Source organism: Cyprinodon tularosa, unplaced genomic scaffold, assembly GCF_016077235.1.
Source record: "Cyprinodon tularosa strain WSP-4 unplaced genomic scaffold, ASM1607723v1 ctg139, whole genome shotgun sequence".
NCBI classification, from domain to species: Eukaryota; Metazoa; Chordata; class Actinopteri; order Cyprinodontiformes; family Cyprinodontidae; genus Cyprinodon; species Cyprinodon tularosa.
In genome coordinates this window covers 294,499-311,133 of record NW_024038210.1, presented here as the reverse complement: position 1 = coordinate 311,133, position 16,635 = coordinate 294,499, and the positions used below count along the sequence as shown (strand labels likewise).

General features: G+C 41.0%; 1 protein-coding gene across 1 annotated transcript in view; it reads right to left on the bottom strand.

Annotated features, from left to right (window-relative positions):
• The window catches only part of qkia (QKI, KH domain containing, RNA binding a), a 94,430-nt gene that overhangs the window by 5,323 nt on the left and 72,472 nt on the right, over positions 1-16,635 (bottom strand). The window contains 2 exon segments of the mRNA XM_038278145.1: positions 2,274-2,705; positions 4,844-4,931. Coding sequence (XP_038134073.1) covers positions 2,274-2,705; positions 4,844-4,931 — 520 coding nt within the window.

The window sequence follows — 16,635 nt, the reverse complement described above, 5'->3', positions numbered from 1 at the left end:
GTTAGCCCTCTTTGTTTAAGCTAAAGTCTGGTTTATACTCAGAAACCAGGTTGTCTGCGTGTGTCGCAGTTAAAGCAGATATGCCCCCGCCCCTACCGTCCAAAATTGTACGTGACCGCAGACAGGAGGCCTCTCATTGGTCAAATCTACATCCGCTCTACACTAAGCTTATTTCCTGTTTGGTACCTTACCAGCTTGTTTTGTATGACCGCCAATGCAGAAAACGACTTGTGAAGATGGACCAGCTGGAAGAGCGAGGTGCGGGAGAACACTGAGACCCTTTTTCCACCTGCAACCCCGCTCTTTTTCGCCCTCATATCCCCCCTCCTTTATCGCACAAACTTGCCCCTTTCATTTATCCTCTTCCTCACTGCCTCGGCCGTATCTAGATCCACAGCTAGTTTGTGATTGTCCCTCTTGTGTTGTGGCATGGAATAACATAGCGCAGACCACGCTTCAAAATTGGGCATAAATCAAAAATATCTGCGTCATACCTGCAAAAAGCTCACTGCGACACACTGCTGCGGGAGTATAACCAGCCCTCGAGTATTTTTTCTGGGGCAAAGACATTAACCAAGCTGCTCATCTCATCAAAAAATAAAAAAAGATGAAGAAAAAACTGCTCAGGCAGGAGGCCAAAGGCCCAAAGCAACATCTAGTAAGTATCTTATACATACTAGCGGTGTGCATGAGATGAGAAATATTTCGAGATCAGCCAGTCAAAATCAATGTTGAACTTTTTATCCTTAATTAAAAAATGTATGTTTAATTATAAAACTATAGTTCACATCATAAAAGGACCGCAATGCTTACAATGAAGCAAGGTCAGGGTAGCATCATGCTTTGCAACAATTCTACTTTAGTCAAGGCTGAGATAAGAATGAACGGCTCCATAAACCGGGAATGTTGGCACAAACTTAACATCTAGAAAGCTAAAGCTTCACACCCACCCAAACTAAACATCTAAAATCAACAACAAAAAAGCTTCAGAGGAGGATTAACCTTTTGGACCGGAGCAGCCAAAGCCCCGCCACCTAATGAACATTTCATTTTTCAGGGCTAAAAGGTTTCAGCTGTGTTTTTCTTTGGAGATAAACAGGTTTTAGGTCGCATTAAAGATGAAACTTCTGGAATGATTCATCCTGCTCTCCTTTTACCAGGGGTGTGTAGACTTTATATTCACTGAGCAGACTCTGCAGGACCAAATGACCTGGCAGTGCCTGCATACAGGAATGCACGCAGCAGAGTAGAGTCAGTGTGAGAGGTGTGTTGCTGAAGGCACCAATCAATAGTGTGAGTAAATAAAATGGACTAAGCTGGTGTAACCCTGCAAGTTGAAGAGAGAAAAGCCAGTCAGCTGTCCCCTTCTGTTCTACATGGATCCCAGCTGCACCCATGATGCCCAGATCAACTGTAAAAAAAAAAGCTGCTGGCACACGCTCTTAGAGGAATTAGAGGAGTTTATGTCAAACAAAGATCGACAAACTGACTGGGCCTCTTTCGTCTCAACATTGGAACCGGGTTTACTTTACTTAGTACAACATATGCTGCACATGTCAGAACAATCAGCAGATGTCTCTTTGGTAGCAGATGTGTTAAGCTTTAAGCACCATTGAGAATAAGAATAATATGTGGAGCTAAATATTTAACTGTCCCTCCTGACAGAAACTAAGGGGATGTCAGGTAGAGGCATAGAAAGCTCAAGTTTAACAAGGGAGAAGCTAAGACAATGTGAGGAAGGGAGGGAGAAGAAAAAAGGACAGAGTGGAGGAATTTAATGAACACCCCCAGTGGGAGTGAGGGAGGGACTATCTCAAGGCATCAAGGCCTGCCTGCGGAGAACAGCGCACGGAAATGATTTCAAAAGCTGCAGAAATCCGAGGGGATCTGCCGCCAGACTGAATATGCCTCCAGGCCAGTGCATGAAAAGGTTAGAGAGCAGGCTGCATGTATGAAAGTGTGTTTCTGTCAGTGTGCCTCACTTCATACTGAGGCAGATTCTGCTATAAAACCCTGCAGAGAAGAGGCGATGTAAACCTGAGAGCGGATTTGTTTGGCCAGAGTGGAACTGAAACGCTGAAATAACCTCACTTAAGAGTAAAAAGAGTAAAATGAACAGCCCAGCGTTCTCACTGTAACGTTTGTCCCCCATCAGTTTACTGAAGTGTCCAAATGAGCCACACTGCTGGTCATCCCATCACCAAGAGCTCCACCAGCACATCCACCCTGTCAGTTTATCTGTTTTGATCTTCAGGTGGACACAATATATTTACCTTTCAACAAGTCCTGATTGTGGCTCATGGAAGCTGCGTCCAGTAACCCGATGCCGGGGTAAAAAAAGCTGCCCTCCTGTCCGGGCTGGCTAAAGTTGGCCGCTGTACCCAAGCTTCCCCAGGCTCTCTTACCTAGAACCCCACTGTGCTCGATGGGGTACTCCAGCAACGAGGTGGGTGCCAAGGCGTAGGGGTAGTCGTAAGGGGTGGTGTAGATTAGTCCGCCGTCCGGTGTGGGAGGCACCAAGGTGGGGGTGCCATTGGACAGCATGGCAGCCATCTGAGTGGGCCTTATGAGGTTCATGATGGGTGCCCCGCCCGGCGTCGGGGGCCGGAGTGTCGGTGGCTGCAACACCTGACCTGCGGGGGCTGCTATGAGGCGAGGGCCCTGAGCGGCCGCTGCCGCTGCTGCAAGAGAGAACGCAAGGGGGGCTGCCATAAGCAAGAGAGCAAAGGACAGGTACAGAGAGAAGGAAGGAAGACAAAGTGTGGCGTGGTTGGTCATTATCACAGATGGACAGAAAAGGGTGGAAACGCAGAGGAGGAAAAGAAAGATGAGTGGGAGGAGGGGGGAGGACAAAAAGAGGAGAGGAGCAAAAAGGAAAAATTAGTCCATGCAATGATCATGGTGGTGAACCACAAAAGCGACAGTCTGTTGCAAAATAAAAAGTAATCAATACAACAAAATTAACACAGCCCAAAAAAAAAAAGAAAAAGACCCTCACACCACAACAGAAAGAGCACAAAATACAGCTTCCATCCCACCCATCACCACAGCAGCAACAGTCTGTAATGGGAACAGCACAGTGAGGTAGACACACATACCAACAGGAGTGACTGCAGGTATCAGCAGAGGACATTTGGACGGTTAGCCACAGCGGAAACATTTAAGGTATTAAGGTCATCACTGGAACATATTGCTAATCAATTAAACCTTAATGGATTGTCGTCGCTGTCAGCAGTCAACTTCTGTTGGATGTGAAAAACATTTCTGAGCAGGCTATAGATAGGGGAGCCTATTCATAGGACCCTCCTATCTTGGCAGTGTTGCAGACTTTTCAGAAAACAAAAAAAACAACAAACAAGTTTCCCTAAAACGGTGGTTAGTGGCTAAGGAAGTGCAACAAATCAACAAAAAGGAAAGAAGTCACTTAAATTGATTGTTAAAATGCAATTTCACACACTAAAAAAAACAAAGCTTAATAATGAACTTTAAAATGATCTTAAATGTAAGCAGGAAGAAATAATCCAAACATGCATAAGTCGTGCTATAGGAGGTTAATGTGAGCTGCTGGCAAACATGCAGAATCACGCAAATGGAAACAAGCGATGAAGATGATCCTCAGGTGCTTCTCAAAAACTCAGAATATCAAGAAAAATAGTTTTTATTTCAGTAATTCCATTCTAAAAAAGTCAAATTCATTTTATTTATAATCCACTTGAAAGAACGACATTCAGAAAACAAATTTCTAATTAATTTAATTAATCAATGAAAAGTTGTTTAATTACAATGAAGATTTGGATTAATAAAAAAACTAATCCACATCAATTATACTGTAAGGGGACAAAAAGGCCACATCATTTACCGAAATATCTGGCTTCGCTCAGATGTCTTGCTAAATGATGTGGCCATGGCAGTCATACTAATTTAAACCATGTAAGTGCGAATCAGTCTGGGGAAAAAAAAAAAAAAAGGCAGCGCTATAGGTAACTGCCTGGGACCTGGGAAGCCATAAGAATGCAATTAGAATGTAAATTGTAGTTGAAAATAAAGAAGCTTGATTAATAGATTGCTTATTGGAAAGGAGCAGTTGGGGCCTAATTTCAAAGTTGGGACCAGATCAGAGGAAACCGATTTCAACCAATCAGATAAGGATTTGAAGCATAATGGAATGACTATACAACAGGCCATTGTTGATACCTTATTTGTTACTAATCTGGTTACATTCAAAAACCAAATCAGCAGAAAAGATTGAATCAAATATCCACAGGATCAAGATGGCATATTTTATACATTTTATAATGCATATGAAAACATACAAAAAGATTAAAGTAGACGTGCCTAGGAGGAAACCGGATAATCATGTTTGGTTCCTGAAATGTTAACAAGTATCTTGGTTACTTGGTGTGTGGATTTCTTTTAGTGTTTTCCACTTGTGCAATTTTTTCTACCACAGTTTCTCCTTCCAATTAACTTTCTACCAATATAATTTGGCTACAGCACTGTCAAAGCTTTTTCTACTATATTCTTCTAATTAATTACTGAAATAAGTTTCACTTTTTATGATATCAAAGTTACTGAGAAGCTCCTTTGTATGGATAGAAAAGGACAGGATGAATGGATACTTGTTGAGAGGGTAAAAAACATCAGGTGTAGCTTCGACATAATGTTGGTTTGACGTCTGCTTTGGTCTCAGTTAATATGACAGCATGGAAACATAAAATCTTGTTACAAGTAAATCTGCTGTTAGTTTTCAAATAAGAGACTTGTTTGGTCTGGGTAAAACATGGTGCATGTTATGAGAATATTAGCCAGGGACGCTTTCAAGCAGATCCTTCACATGACTTACGTGTTTTGACGTTGTTGTCTCTGTACGTCCCGTTGAGTATAGCCAGCTCCATCAGCTGCATCTTCTTCAAATTGTCTTCCCCCTCAGCCTGAGGATAAAATAATACATATTTCAGCTACAGAAACCAGAAGCTAATCCCAACAAGAGAAGGAACCTTCATGTCAGCCGGTTTCCTCTCTCCACTAGAGCTGCTGAATCATTCTAACACGACATGATAATGTTCTCTACAAGTGCTGCCCGGACTGGGCTTAGTCAGACATGGATGGGGATAAGCTAAAGTGCCGTTGTCATTCCAGAGTGGCTTGTTGTTGCTAAAATGCTGACAGAGACATTAAGTGTGAGAATTCATATTCATAATCCATATCAGAATGATAATTACTGTAATTTTCTTTGCTCCCTTGTGCGCAATGAAACTTGCAAAAACCGCCCTAGCTAATGTCAGTCCTGTCAATTAATGTTTGGATAAATAAATACAAAAGCAGCAGCCACTGTCATTATTGCCAAATTAGGAGACTGAAATTATTCACGGAAAGCAATTAAGATAGCACCCCCACCCTCCTCCTAACACCCGTCTACTCCTCCCTCCCTCCCTCCGCCAACACCTTGAAACTCCATTTCCCCCCCGAGCAACCACACACTCAATAACCATGACAACAGAAAAGGCCCTGTGATTTTACAGGTAGTGCATCATATTTGGCCGGGCTGTTATCTGAATCATTTTTCAAAGTGAAGAGAACAAAAGCGATAACGGTAAGCTTTACTGACATCAGTCCAACCTTAAGCAACTATTGATTTAATACCTTTTATATACTACCCCCCCATAAAAAAGAATATGGGACTGGTTGCTCCATTGTGCACATTGCATCTTCATGTGATGGGCAACGGGAAGAAATAAAAGGCAGCAGACACTCCTCCATTCAATCCATCAACACAGAGCCGCGTCGACAAATTCGTAATTCAACAACAGCATGTTGCATTCAGAGGATGATAAGGCAAGAATGGATGCGGAGAGAGGAGGGAGAAAAAAAAAGAAAGAAAAGAGGGCTCAGAGTTAAGTCCTCCCCTGAGACCCCTCGTCAACACAGCCACAGTGAGAGAAAGAGACTGACAGAGGCTGGTCTCCCCAGACTAAATACAAGACAGAGTCTGCAGAGCAGTGGCTTTATTCAGCTGCAACGCTTAGTTTATTGCAGAACTTCCACCCAAAACATTTTCCTCAGCTGAGATGTAACCGCTTTCTTCTAAAAACACCTGGGGGATAATTTCACTCTTCCATTAGAAACACAAAGATTTTGGATCAAGGTAGATGATTAACCAACAATAAAACAAATGCTTGTGTAGTTAATAATCTTTAACTATAAGGCATCAACCTCAACAGCAAGCAAAGTGGTCTCAATCTGTGCTACAACTACAGCTGGCAAAAAGGGACATTATTAGCAATGTAATAATTGTTAACTAGGATAACAGGTCACCAGGCACACATGGCTAAATTGATGAATTACTCAACAACTATGATTAATTTATCAGAAACTTCTAAAACTCAAACTTTGTTCAGCTTCCCCTTGGAGGAGTCAAAAATGCCAAAAAGTTTGAATTGAAGTTAATATTAGGCATTTCCCTTTGAATTCCTAAATTCAGTGCATATTAGAGTACATTTTTCCAACTTAAACTCAAAGGCTCATAGGATAGACTTGATTTGGGTTCATTGTAAACAAGGATAACAAGAGCTTATCATAATATTTTACAGCCAGACAAAAAATGTAAAATTATAAGCATATCAGGGCTGAAACAACTGATTGAACTTATTATACATAATCGTCAGCTAATTTAGCAATGAACTAATCATTAACAAACTAATATATTGTACTGGCTGAAAGAGAAAACCAGTCAGACCAGTTATTATGTCAAGGTTGTTAAAATATATCAACATTTTGCCCCTAATTCACTGACAGTAGGCCAGGCATTCTAGAACATAAAGTCATACTTCAACTGTATATTTTTCTTAGCCCAAGTTTCATCTCTGTCATTGTGTTGTATCAAAGCCTGGACATTTAAGACTATGCAGACAATACGTCCCCCAAAAAACAAACCTAATGCCCAATGGAAACTTTAAAGAGGAAGAAAAAGAAGTGAACACGAAATTGGATAAATGTTATGTTGTCTTTGTAAAGCTGGTGCATTTGCAGGGTAAGGGCAGAGAACGACATATTTTTGCTGCAAAAATCAAAACATTTTCTTTCCTCCTATTCGAAGGGTTGCAGGAGGTGAGAATCTGTCTGAGGAACATTCTGCTCAGTAAGAGATCAGGACATCCAGACAGGATATATTTTCTATAAAGAGCAGCTTATGTGCATCTATGTGCTCTTTATTGTGAAAGATGTCCAGGTCTGTGAGGGTTAAACAGGCACACGGCACAAAGGGACCGCAATCCATCCCGCTCAGTTTAGGTGGCAAGCTGCCTGTTGCGACAGGAAGGAGGCAAAATAGAGGACAAAACGACGAGAGGAGCTCAGCTCCTGCAGTTAGTATGAGGAGCCTGCTGCTCTGTGGAAGAGATGATACAGCCCTATTTTCACTAACAGTTTGTCAATGAAGCCAGCCAACACTGATGGATTACCGATTGTTTAGATCGAAAACAAGCTGATATTCTCTAAGAAATAATTAAAACCAGCTTTACACTCATTTTCAGGCCAAAATTAATAATCAGATTTCCAGAGAAGAACTGAACTTTAGTTAGAAGTTTAGTTGAAAAACTTGCTATCAAACTACTGCTTCAAAAAAACAAATGTATGGATGGACGGCCATTTTCCCCCCCACTCTTTGTTTGCTACTTTTTCCAGAACAAACAAGTATCCTTTTAAACCCTCTACATTTCCTGCAGTCTACCATCTAGATCAGGAAAAGTCTTCCAGAAATAAAGGATGTGAGAAGGAGATTCAGCGACAGATGATGAAGTCAAAGTGAACGCATACAGGATCATAAAGCAAACGATGCTGCTGCTGACTCTGCTGTTCATAAAGCTGGACCAACTTTCATCACGTCTCCTCAGGTGTTCACGGGCAGCCCACTTTAATGAATGATGAACAACACTGGGAAGAGCAGTTCTCTGTTTAATGTTAACGTGCTCAGGGTGTTTGCACAATTAACACACTCCTCAGTCAGCATGAAGGACCCGTAATGCGCATATCACTCAGAGGATGCTGTTTCTGTGACTGCAAGACGAGACAAGAGTTTGTAATCCTCCGACTGCAGAATACCTCAGAGAGAAAGAGATGCTGGGGAAGAGAATGAGGGGAACGAGGGGAGGAAGTTTTTCCTTTACCCTCCCATTCACACATGCGTGCGACAAACTTACACACCCTGGTGTTGCTGTCCATCAGTGGAAAAGCCACTCAATAAAGCAGCTCTATCCACAAGAATCTGATTCAATCAATGAGGCCTATTTGTGAAATCAGCAGAGCGGTAAAAGCTATCAGAGAGAAGCAAGACAGACGGACGAGGGGAAGGAGGGAAAAATAGGACGGGAAAGAGGGAGAGATGGGAGTGTGATGAGCTAAAGTAGGTGAGCCATGTCCTACCTGACAAGCCTGCGATGAGGTCAGCTGACATAAACTACATCATTGTCACAACTCTTTCTCTACAGCGGAGGCATCCAAATGTCGTCCCACTGACTGGATCTGGACCAAAATGATCTGGACCATCTTGATTAGGATTTGAAAATAAAAATCTTATACAGGAAAATGTCTTTAATGTGTGCAGGCCCTCTGGAACATCCTGCCTCTTTGCGACCACTCAGCCAGCAGACTAAAGACAACTATGACTCTAGACCAGAAGAGAGAAGAAAGAAACTAAATATTTTCTGCCTATGCACCTTTAAACCTACTGGTTTAATGTGTGCAGAAACATTCATATTCAAATAATCACTCAGAGTAAGGTAGAACTAAATATCCTGATAGAACCAAATGTGATAGATCTAATAGTTTACTGGCACAGTAATTAGTTGCCCATCAGCATATAGGATTTTAAATCAACCACCACAGCACGACTAGTATCAGTAAGACTATTGAAGTACAAAAATAAAGAAAAAAGTTTGTTTATATTATAGGAAGTTGTAATAGAATTTTATAAAAATGTAATAGTGAGTTATAGAGTGGGGAAGAGTCTCAGTCTTCCCGGTCATAGTCATTCCAAAAACATTAAACAATCCACTGGACTTGGTTTCCAAGTTTAGAGACGTTTCGCTTCCCATCCAGGAAGCTTTTTCAATTCAAATTCGATGCTTTATAGAGTTAACCAAAACCACTCTATGGTCCACTCTATAAAGCCTCAAACTCAACACGAATTTTGACATTTTGAATTGAAAAAGCTTCTTGGATGGGAACCAAACCTCTCTAAACTTGGAAACAAAGTCCAGTGGGTTGTTTAACCTTTTTGTAGTGAGTAATATACAACCAACAGCATCAACACTGATGATTGAGTAGAGATACACCGATCCAATAACATCTGTATCAGTTTCGAAATTGTTGAAAACTGTAGATTAGGTACTGGTGAAAATGTATTCAGTCTATTTCTGTAAAAAAAAAAAAAAAAATGTAAGTTGGGTTAAAGATCTTCTGAACAGCAGAAAATTGTACTACTTTATGGGTTTTTGATTAAATATAGTCAATTCAGACAGTTTCGGTTTAACATTTGTTTTGAGAATCCTCTTTTTTTAAATTCCCGTTTACGTGATTTAATCATTCTTTGTTTTAATTTTTCTGACCGTAAAAAGAAGAGCTGCCTTTTAAGATATTTAGGTATACATTCATACATATAGAGGAGTTTATGACAGCCTCTTAACATGTCAACAGTAATCAGGATAAAATTAAGGCAAACAGAGCTCTGATTTTGAAACAACATCAGGATCTGCAGATATCAAAATTTAAGTGTCGGTATCAAAAGTGATAAAATGTGGATCCGTGCATTCCTTACATAAAAAATGACTAGTCAAAAATAGTGCATGGTCGTTTTTGTAACGGTCAAGCAAAACAGATGTTTTCTGGTAAATCTCCATGAAATGCTATTGTGATCTTTTCTCTTTGTTCTGTATGAACGTTCCAGCTACAATAAGAAACAGATGACTGAGAGGCTGTCTGCACCCATACTCCCCGTTGGACGCCCAACCCTTTGAGGTTCTCCCGCTGCCAAACCAACTGATGTAAACAGGCGGTTGGGTTGGGTCGGCTGGATTCGCTCATGTTTATGGCAGCGACTGAGGGGGAGATTTTTGCTCATATCTGGCAAGAGTCACGTTGAATGCAGCTCAACTAACAGCTGAACTCAGACTAGATTAGCAAAAAGAAAAGAAAACAAAAGAGGGGAATAAATAGGAGAAAAAGCCCTGAAGAGGACACACAAGAGGAAGAATGAAAGATCATGTTTGAGTTAGTGAGAAGATGGAGACATGAAGGGCGAAGAAAGGGACGGCTGCAGAATAGGAGACAAGAAAAGACTGAAAGAACAGTGAGAGCCAATTTGTCAGCTCCCCAGTGGCCTGACACCGGCTAAGGCCTGCTTTCCTTCCATGGCCTCTCCCTCATCACAAACAGGTGTATGCACATGCGAGCGTGCCAACCGCTCTCTCTCGCACACACATCTGAGGCCTGAGCAGGGCCAGGGTCAGACTCTCTCCAAACTACTCCAATTACCTGAGCAGTAAACACAGCCTGCCCCTGCTGCCACCTGGGAAACGGAGGCAGAGAGTGCAGAGTCCAGAAAGAGACGGGGAAGGGAACGCTTTAGCGGAGGGGTGTGGAGGAGTTGATACTGGGAGCCTTTGGGAGGGTGGAGCAGCTAAGTTCATGTACAGGGGTGGAACTGGTACCGGCACAATACCCCCTCCCCCTTCAACACTCCCTTTTGGTTTCATCCCAAACGCTTACATCTGGAGGGATACGATTACTCCGACCAAGCTGCCAAAACGACTTATCAACAATTCCACACCCTCGACAAGCAGAGGGTGAGAGAAGGGGAAGGAATGAGTACTTGTAGCAGACTTCAAAACATTTCCACAGAACATAAATTACTGACATGAAGTTTATCCGATCCAAGTCAGCTAAAACAAACTTGGACCAGGAATCGCAAAACAGAAATAAAAACTTTATTCTGGGGTTTTCATAAGCAACACGATAAATCCAACAAATGCTCAGACAAATGTCATGATTTAAAGCCAGGACATACTGATACACAAGTCTTTTCTTCTACAGGAAACAAAACAAACCACTCGCCAAAACGTATACTTTTTCTAACATTCATATGAAAAAGAACTAGAAATGTGTAAACAGGTCTTCTGTTCCGTTTAATGAACTGAACATTAAATGAATGTGAATGAGCAAATACATTATGTTCGCTTCCCAAAACCTCTGTTGAACTTTCATAGGCAATTCTCTTTCATCTGCTCCTTAGCTTTTGTGATCATATCTGCCAGGAGAATTAGGCCTTTGCTGGATTTTTCTTTTCTGCCAATGACTAACACTGTAGTCCTCTGAAACTCTCCTCTCTGGTTTTCTTATACCTTCAATGCAAAGCCTCTTTCTCCTCTCCTTCCTCTGTTAGCAGTGCCTTCCATTAACCATGCTAAACCAACAACACGCCTGCTCATTAGCATAGAAGAGAACCTGACTGCAGTCGGATTATTACAAACGTATCCTGACTGCACTGCCCCATTACTGTCAATCCTGCAGCTTACCGAGGTAAAGAACAGAGTGGCAGATTACAAAGTAAGGAGTGAACTGTTCTAATAAAACTTTTAGTTCTGCATCATAACCAACCTAACAAGCGCAGATGCCTCAAACTAAAAAAAAGACAAACTTTTTCCTGCCAGCACAGAGGTGTTTTCTTCTCACAGCCTCAATGCTGCAAATTTCCCTGCACCTAGGGTGCACACTTTGTAAAATATTGTGCATATTTTATAGTCCGTTGTGCTTTTTTGCTACAGTTTTGTACTTTTCTCAGTTTATAGCCAGACCCAAATACTTTATAGGCAAACAAAAACAACATTTATTTGGCAAAATGTACCATTTTTAGCAAGCGATGGTATAAAAATAGATCTAAACTCTATTGTTTAATTTTATTTACTAAATTAGTCTCACACAATTGTAAATATCTTGTCAGAATAAAGCCTTATGTATTTAAACCAACATTTGAGGGCTTCTTTAATTTGTGAACTAGCAAATGTTACCTATATTAATGATCTAGCAAATACAGATCAAGCAACTGAACTGCTTCAGCCAATTCCAAATGGATCTCAGAGTCCTGACTCCTGAGCTTTACAATGAGAACGGGTCACATCACCCTAGTCCCTGATTAAAAATAATAAAACGTTTATTAATTTGGTTGGTCTATAAGGGACAAAATGGTCTTGAGCTTGATTAAACTGAGCTGTTTGCTGCTTATCAACCCCCTAGAATGCTTGGGTGATCCATTCACTTTGAACCACAACCTAAAAGAAATTGAGCAACATTTCCACGTGTCTAAGCTCTGGAAAAACACCCTAAGATTTGTTTTGTCAAATGTCTTCATTTTAATTGGATCCTTATACATGCATTTCATCCTTGCTTTGTTATTTCTAAACATCTTGTGTATAGATGTGCTGTAAGAATAAACTTGAATTGGCTGGGTAACATCAGTGGCTGCTTAGTATGTAGGGCAGTAAGTTGGAGAAAAACAGTCATTTCATTGGTAAAGCATAGTTCACTCCTGCAGTTACTCAGGGGTCAGGAAAAACGGGCAATGTATGGGTGGCAAGCACAGCCTGTGCCCCAGACCTGGCAATAGTTCCCAGATCTATGGGGCTTATTACAGCCTTTTATTGGACTGCAGGAGAGTGAAGTGAGCTGCCCTGGTGCTGTGTGCTAACACCATCAATATCTGCTGACAGACTTATACATAAACTCAGAACCACAAACACTAGAAAAGAGAGAGAAAAAAAGGGTGAGAGTAAAGAGAATTTGTTCTCCAACAGTTACCTGCACATTTAAAGACTCATTAAAAAAAAAAGTCGATTTTCTCCCCTATCAAAAACTTTGTGGTTGTCAAAAACTTTGATTTTGTTGACCCGTATAAAAACGGTCTGCAATTTAATGAGGAAATCATTACGAGCACAGCAGAGTTCAATAATACCCTAGAAAATCAAACACAGATTTTACTTCATCATTTAGATAAACTACTAAAAGCGTATCCATCTGCATTGGCTTCGATGAACATTTGTTGCCAAGTGTGTCTCATCCCCATGTTGTAGAGCCCAACAAACAGCTGTTAGTTTATCCTCGCCACTTTTTTAATCATCAACATTGCACTGCATGAAAATAAAAATCTCCATCATCCCACCATGCATCCCCAGCAATCTATCTGCTGCTGTACCCTTTAGTGTAACCATCCGCTTTTGTTCTTGTTTTTTATTCCTCTCACTCCCAAACCCTGCATTTATACCTCATTCTGCCACACTGGCAGACGGTGTATTGTTCTGTCGCTACGATCCTTTAATGCCGTCCAATCGAGCAGGGAATATCTTGAAGGGATTTGGCCAGGGATGATTTGGGAGGTTTAAATGCTGCGGGGGGATTTGCATCAGATTCAGAGATCCTGACACAGAGCAGATCGCTGAAGCCTTCTCTTAAAACAGAGATTTTAGAATCTGGTGTGTGATGTTAATGTAAACCTTTTTATGTGTGAAGTTAGCAAGCTGCTTTTTTTGTTGTCTTGAGCTCCAAACGCTCGACACATTCCATTTTCTTGCCTCCAACAGTGGGACACGTGGTTGTTGGAGAAAGAGACATGAAAGTGTCCAAAGTGGGGTGTGCATAGTAACCTTTAAATTTTGAACCTTGGCTACCATGCAGTCCTGCAAGTTTAGAGATGACGGTCTGTGGATTTGCACTTGTAAGGCAAATAGGCAAAGTGTTGGAGAGGCGATGGGGTTCGGTCAGCAGTTACCTTTAGAGTTCTGACTCTCTTGAAAACAACTCACAGGAGTATGAACACTTCTGCATTTCCCTGCCTCTCTGTAAGGGGATTAGGGGAACCTTCAAAGAGAGGCAAAGATTGGCCGGGGGCCTGCTAGGTCCCTCTTCTCGCCACATGAGGACAAGGACAGATTAAAACTGTCCGGGCCTCTTAGCTAGCCTTGTTAGTGGGCCTCTTTTGCTGTGTAGTGCATTAGGGCTCTTCAATCCCCCCCTGAAGGACCTGAGCACAACCAGGTAGATTAAGTAGGTGGTTATTTCACAATGATGTGAGGGATCTGGGTGGTTGGGGACCGAAATGCATGAGCATGAGTGCAAACTAAAATTAACAGGACAGCACAAGTAGTGAAAGCAATTTAAGACATGCTACGAGGGGCTTGCTTACACAGAAAGCACTTTCACTGGGGACTGAGGCCAATTTAAAAAGCTAAATATATGAGGCCGAATAACCAACAGGACCAACTGACCTCAGATGAAAAGACTGCGTAAGATGATTGGGAACAGGATGAACTCAAGAGAACGTGTTAAACACAAGCTCTATAAATAAACAGGCTGAACCCATTTAGGTTAGCCTGCGAGTCAGAGAAGAGCAAGACAAAAAGTGGTTTTATCCCTACCACACCAGTGGGGAAGGAGATCAGACATGCTGTTAGGTTCTAACGTTATTGTAGTCAGACCCCCACTGCCCTGGATTTTCACCATTTCCTGTGGCTAGATCCGTGAGAAGAGTGACGATGAGGAAGAAAATAGGGACAGTGGAATGCAGAGACATCACACCTCTATGTTTCCTGTTCTTGTTTTCCAAAGCAACTGAAAGCTGCTTTCTATATGTATACCTCTGGGTAAATCTAAGCATCTAAAACCTTTCATTTTCTTCTGTGATTTATGTTTTTTTTTTTTAGCTTTGACCAGCTGACTGCAAAGATTTTTCTAAGGATTACAGCATAAAAAAAGAAGAAATGTGTTGCAGGTTTTTATAATAGAGCTAATGGTTTGTTTGCTTATTTTTATTTTATTTTATTTTTTTTACAGATAATCAACAAAACAGAAATATTATTTCCATGAATTTGCTTGGGATATAACGGAATGTACTCATCCTTTGGGGCTACATTATTTTAATTTCAGGTCACCCTTCATTGACAATCTGGTATCCCAGCATATTCTACAAAGACACTAACCTTACCTGACTGTTAAAAGCTTGGTGTCTCGCTATCAACTTTGCAGATTTTATTAAGGTGGCAAAAAATCTGAAACTGTTTCAGATCATGTTCTGTTTTATTCCACAAAGCAAAGCACGAAGCAATTTAAAATAATCCACCTTTAACCGTCATTTAATTTTCTAAAGAAATATGTCGTCTTGTACTTTTTAAGCCAGTAATTTAGAAGGAGGGAGATGAGTACACAGAAGGTGGTGAAGATTGGGCAGGGTGTTCCCTACGGGACGACAGGTTTTTTAAGGTCAGGAACACCTGTCTGCCCCTCAGGAGAGCCACAAAGCTTAAGATGAGAAGGGATGGCCAGATGGAGGGGTAGAGAGGGGAAATATCAGGGGAGGAGCCCTTTGGAGCAAGTGCAGAATAGGCTAGGTCTCCTGCCACACAAAAAAGAAGCTCACTAATAACTGAATATAATAAAAGAATAACAAAAAAAATAAAGAGGATTTTAGGTTAGTGTCTAGTATGCAAGTCACTTAGGTGCAGTTTTTGAGTCCTTCCTTTGTGTGTGACTGGTGCAGCAGAAGAAGACATCTCAAGGCTCTTGAGTGGTTTGTAAGATGTGTGTTATTAACGGGATGAGGTCGCCTTAAGGCCACCGCATATGGAGTAATACAACAGAGTAGTGAATGTCTTGTCCCTGCAGTCACCCGCAGAGAAAAAGAACAGCTAACCGCAGGAGAGCAAGAAAAAAAGAAACCAAGAAAAGTGACAACAAAGATTTACAGAGGAAAAAAAAAACATGGAAGAAGAAGGATGGTGAGGGAAACCAAAAACTAAGGAAATACTGAGCCTTTAAAAACTGTGTCAGGAAAGTCCTTTGGTTTAAAATAGAAAAAATGGCTATTACTAAGAAAGACTAAAACATAAACTAGCTGTATGTTTTTGTTGATACGTGTAAACTGATTATGACATATTTATACTTTAACAGAATAAATAGCTCCGAGTAGATGCCACTACCTCATAGCTCCTGTTGGGGTGGGGGGTTGCTGAACCCAGTAAGTAGGTTAATTTGGACAAAAGAGGAAGTTGACCCCAGATAATCTTCTTGTTTAATATATAACTAAAAGTCCAAGTTAAACAGGATGAGGACAGACCTTTAAGGCATGCTTAATGTACAGAAAACAGTAGCAAGAATCATTTTCCACTTTTTTTCCTCCTGTCTAACTCAGAAAAGCAAAGCAGAAATATAATGTGAACATGTGAGGTTTATTAATCCACTTTTTCACCTGACAAGATGCTTCTAGTTTACTTTTAACAAGGCAACACCATCAATCTCATGCAACAGTATTTGTTATGGCCCAAACACCAAAAGCTACATGTTCTTGTTTATCTTTAACATTAATCAGAGAGTTTGGATATTTTAGGCTGCAGATATCAGGATGAGGAAATGAAGTAACTTCCTCAAAACACAGGACCCTTAAAGGTTTCACATATTTATACAACATCACAAAAGCTGTTAGATGATATAATGTTCTTTACATTCCTCATTTTCAATTGTTTATTTATGCACCAATATTTAGATTATTGGACTTTGACAAGGCCAGTCTGTCATGAACATGATTTGATCTAAACC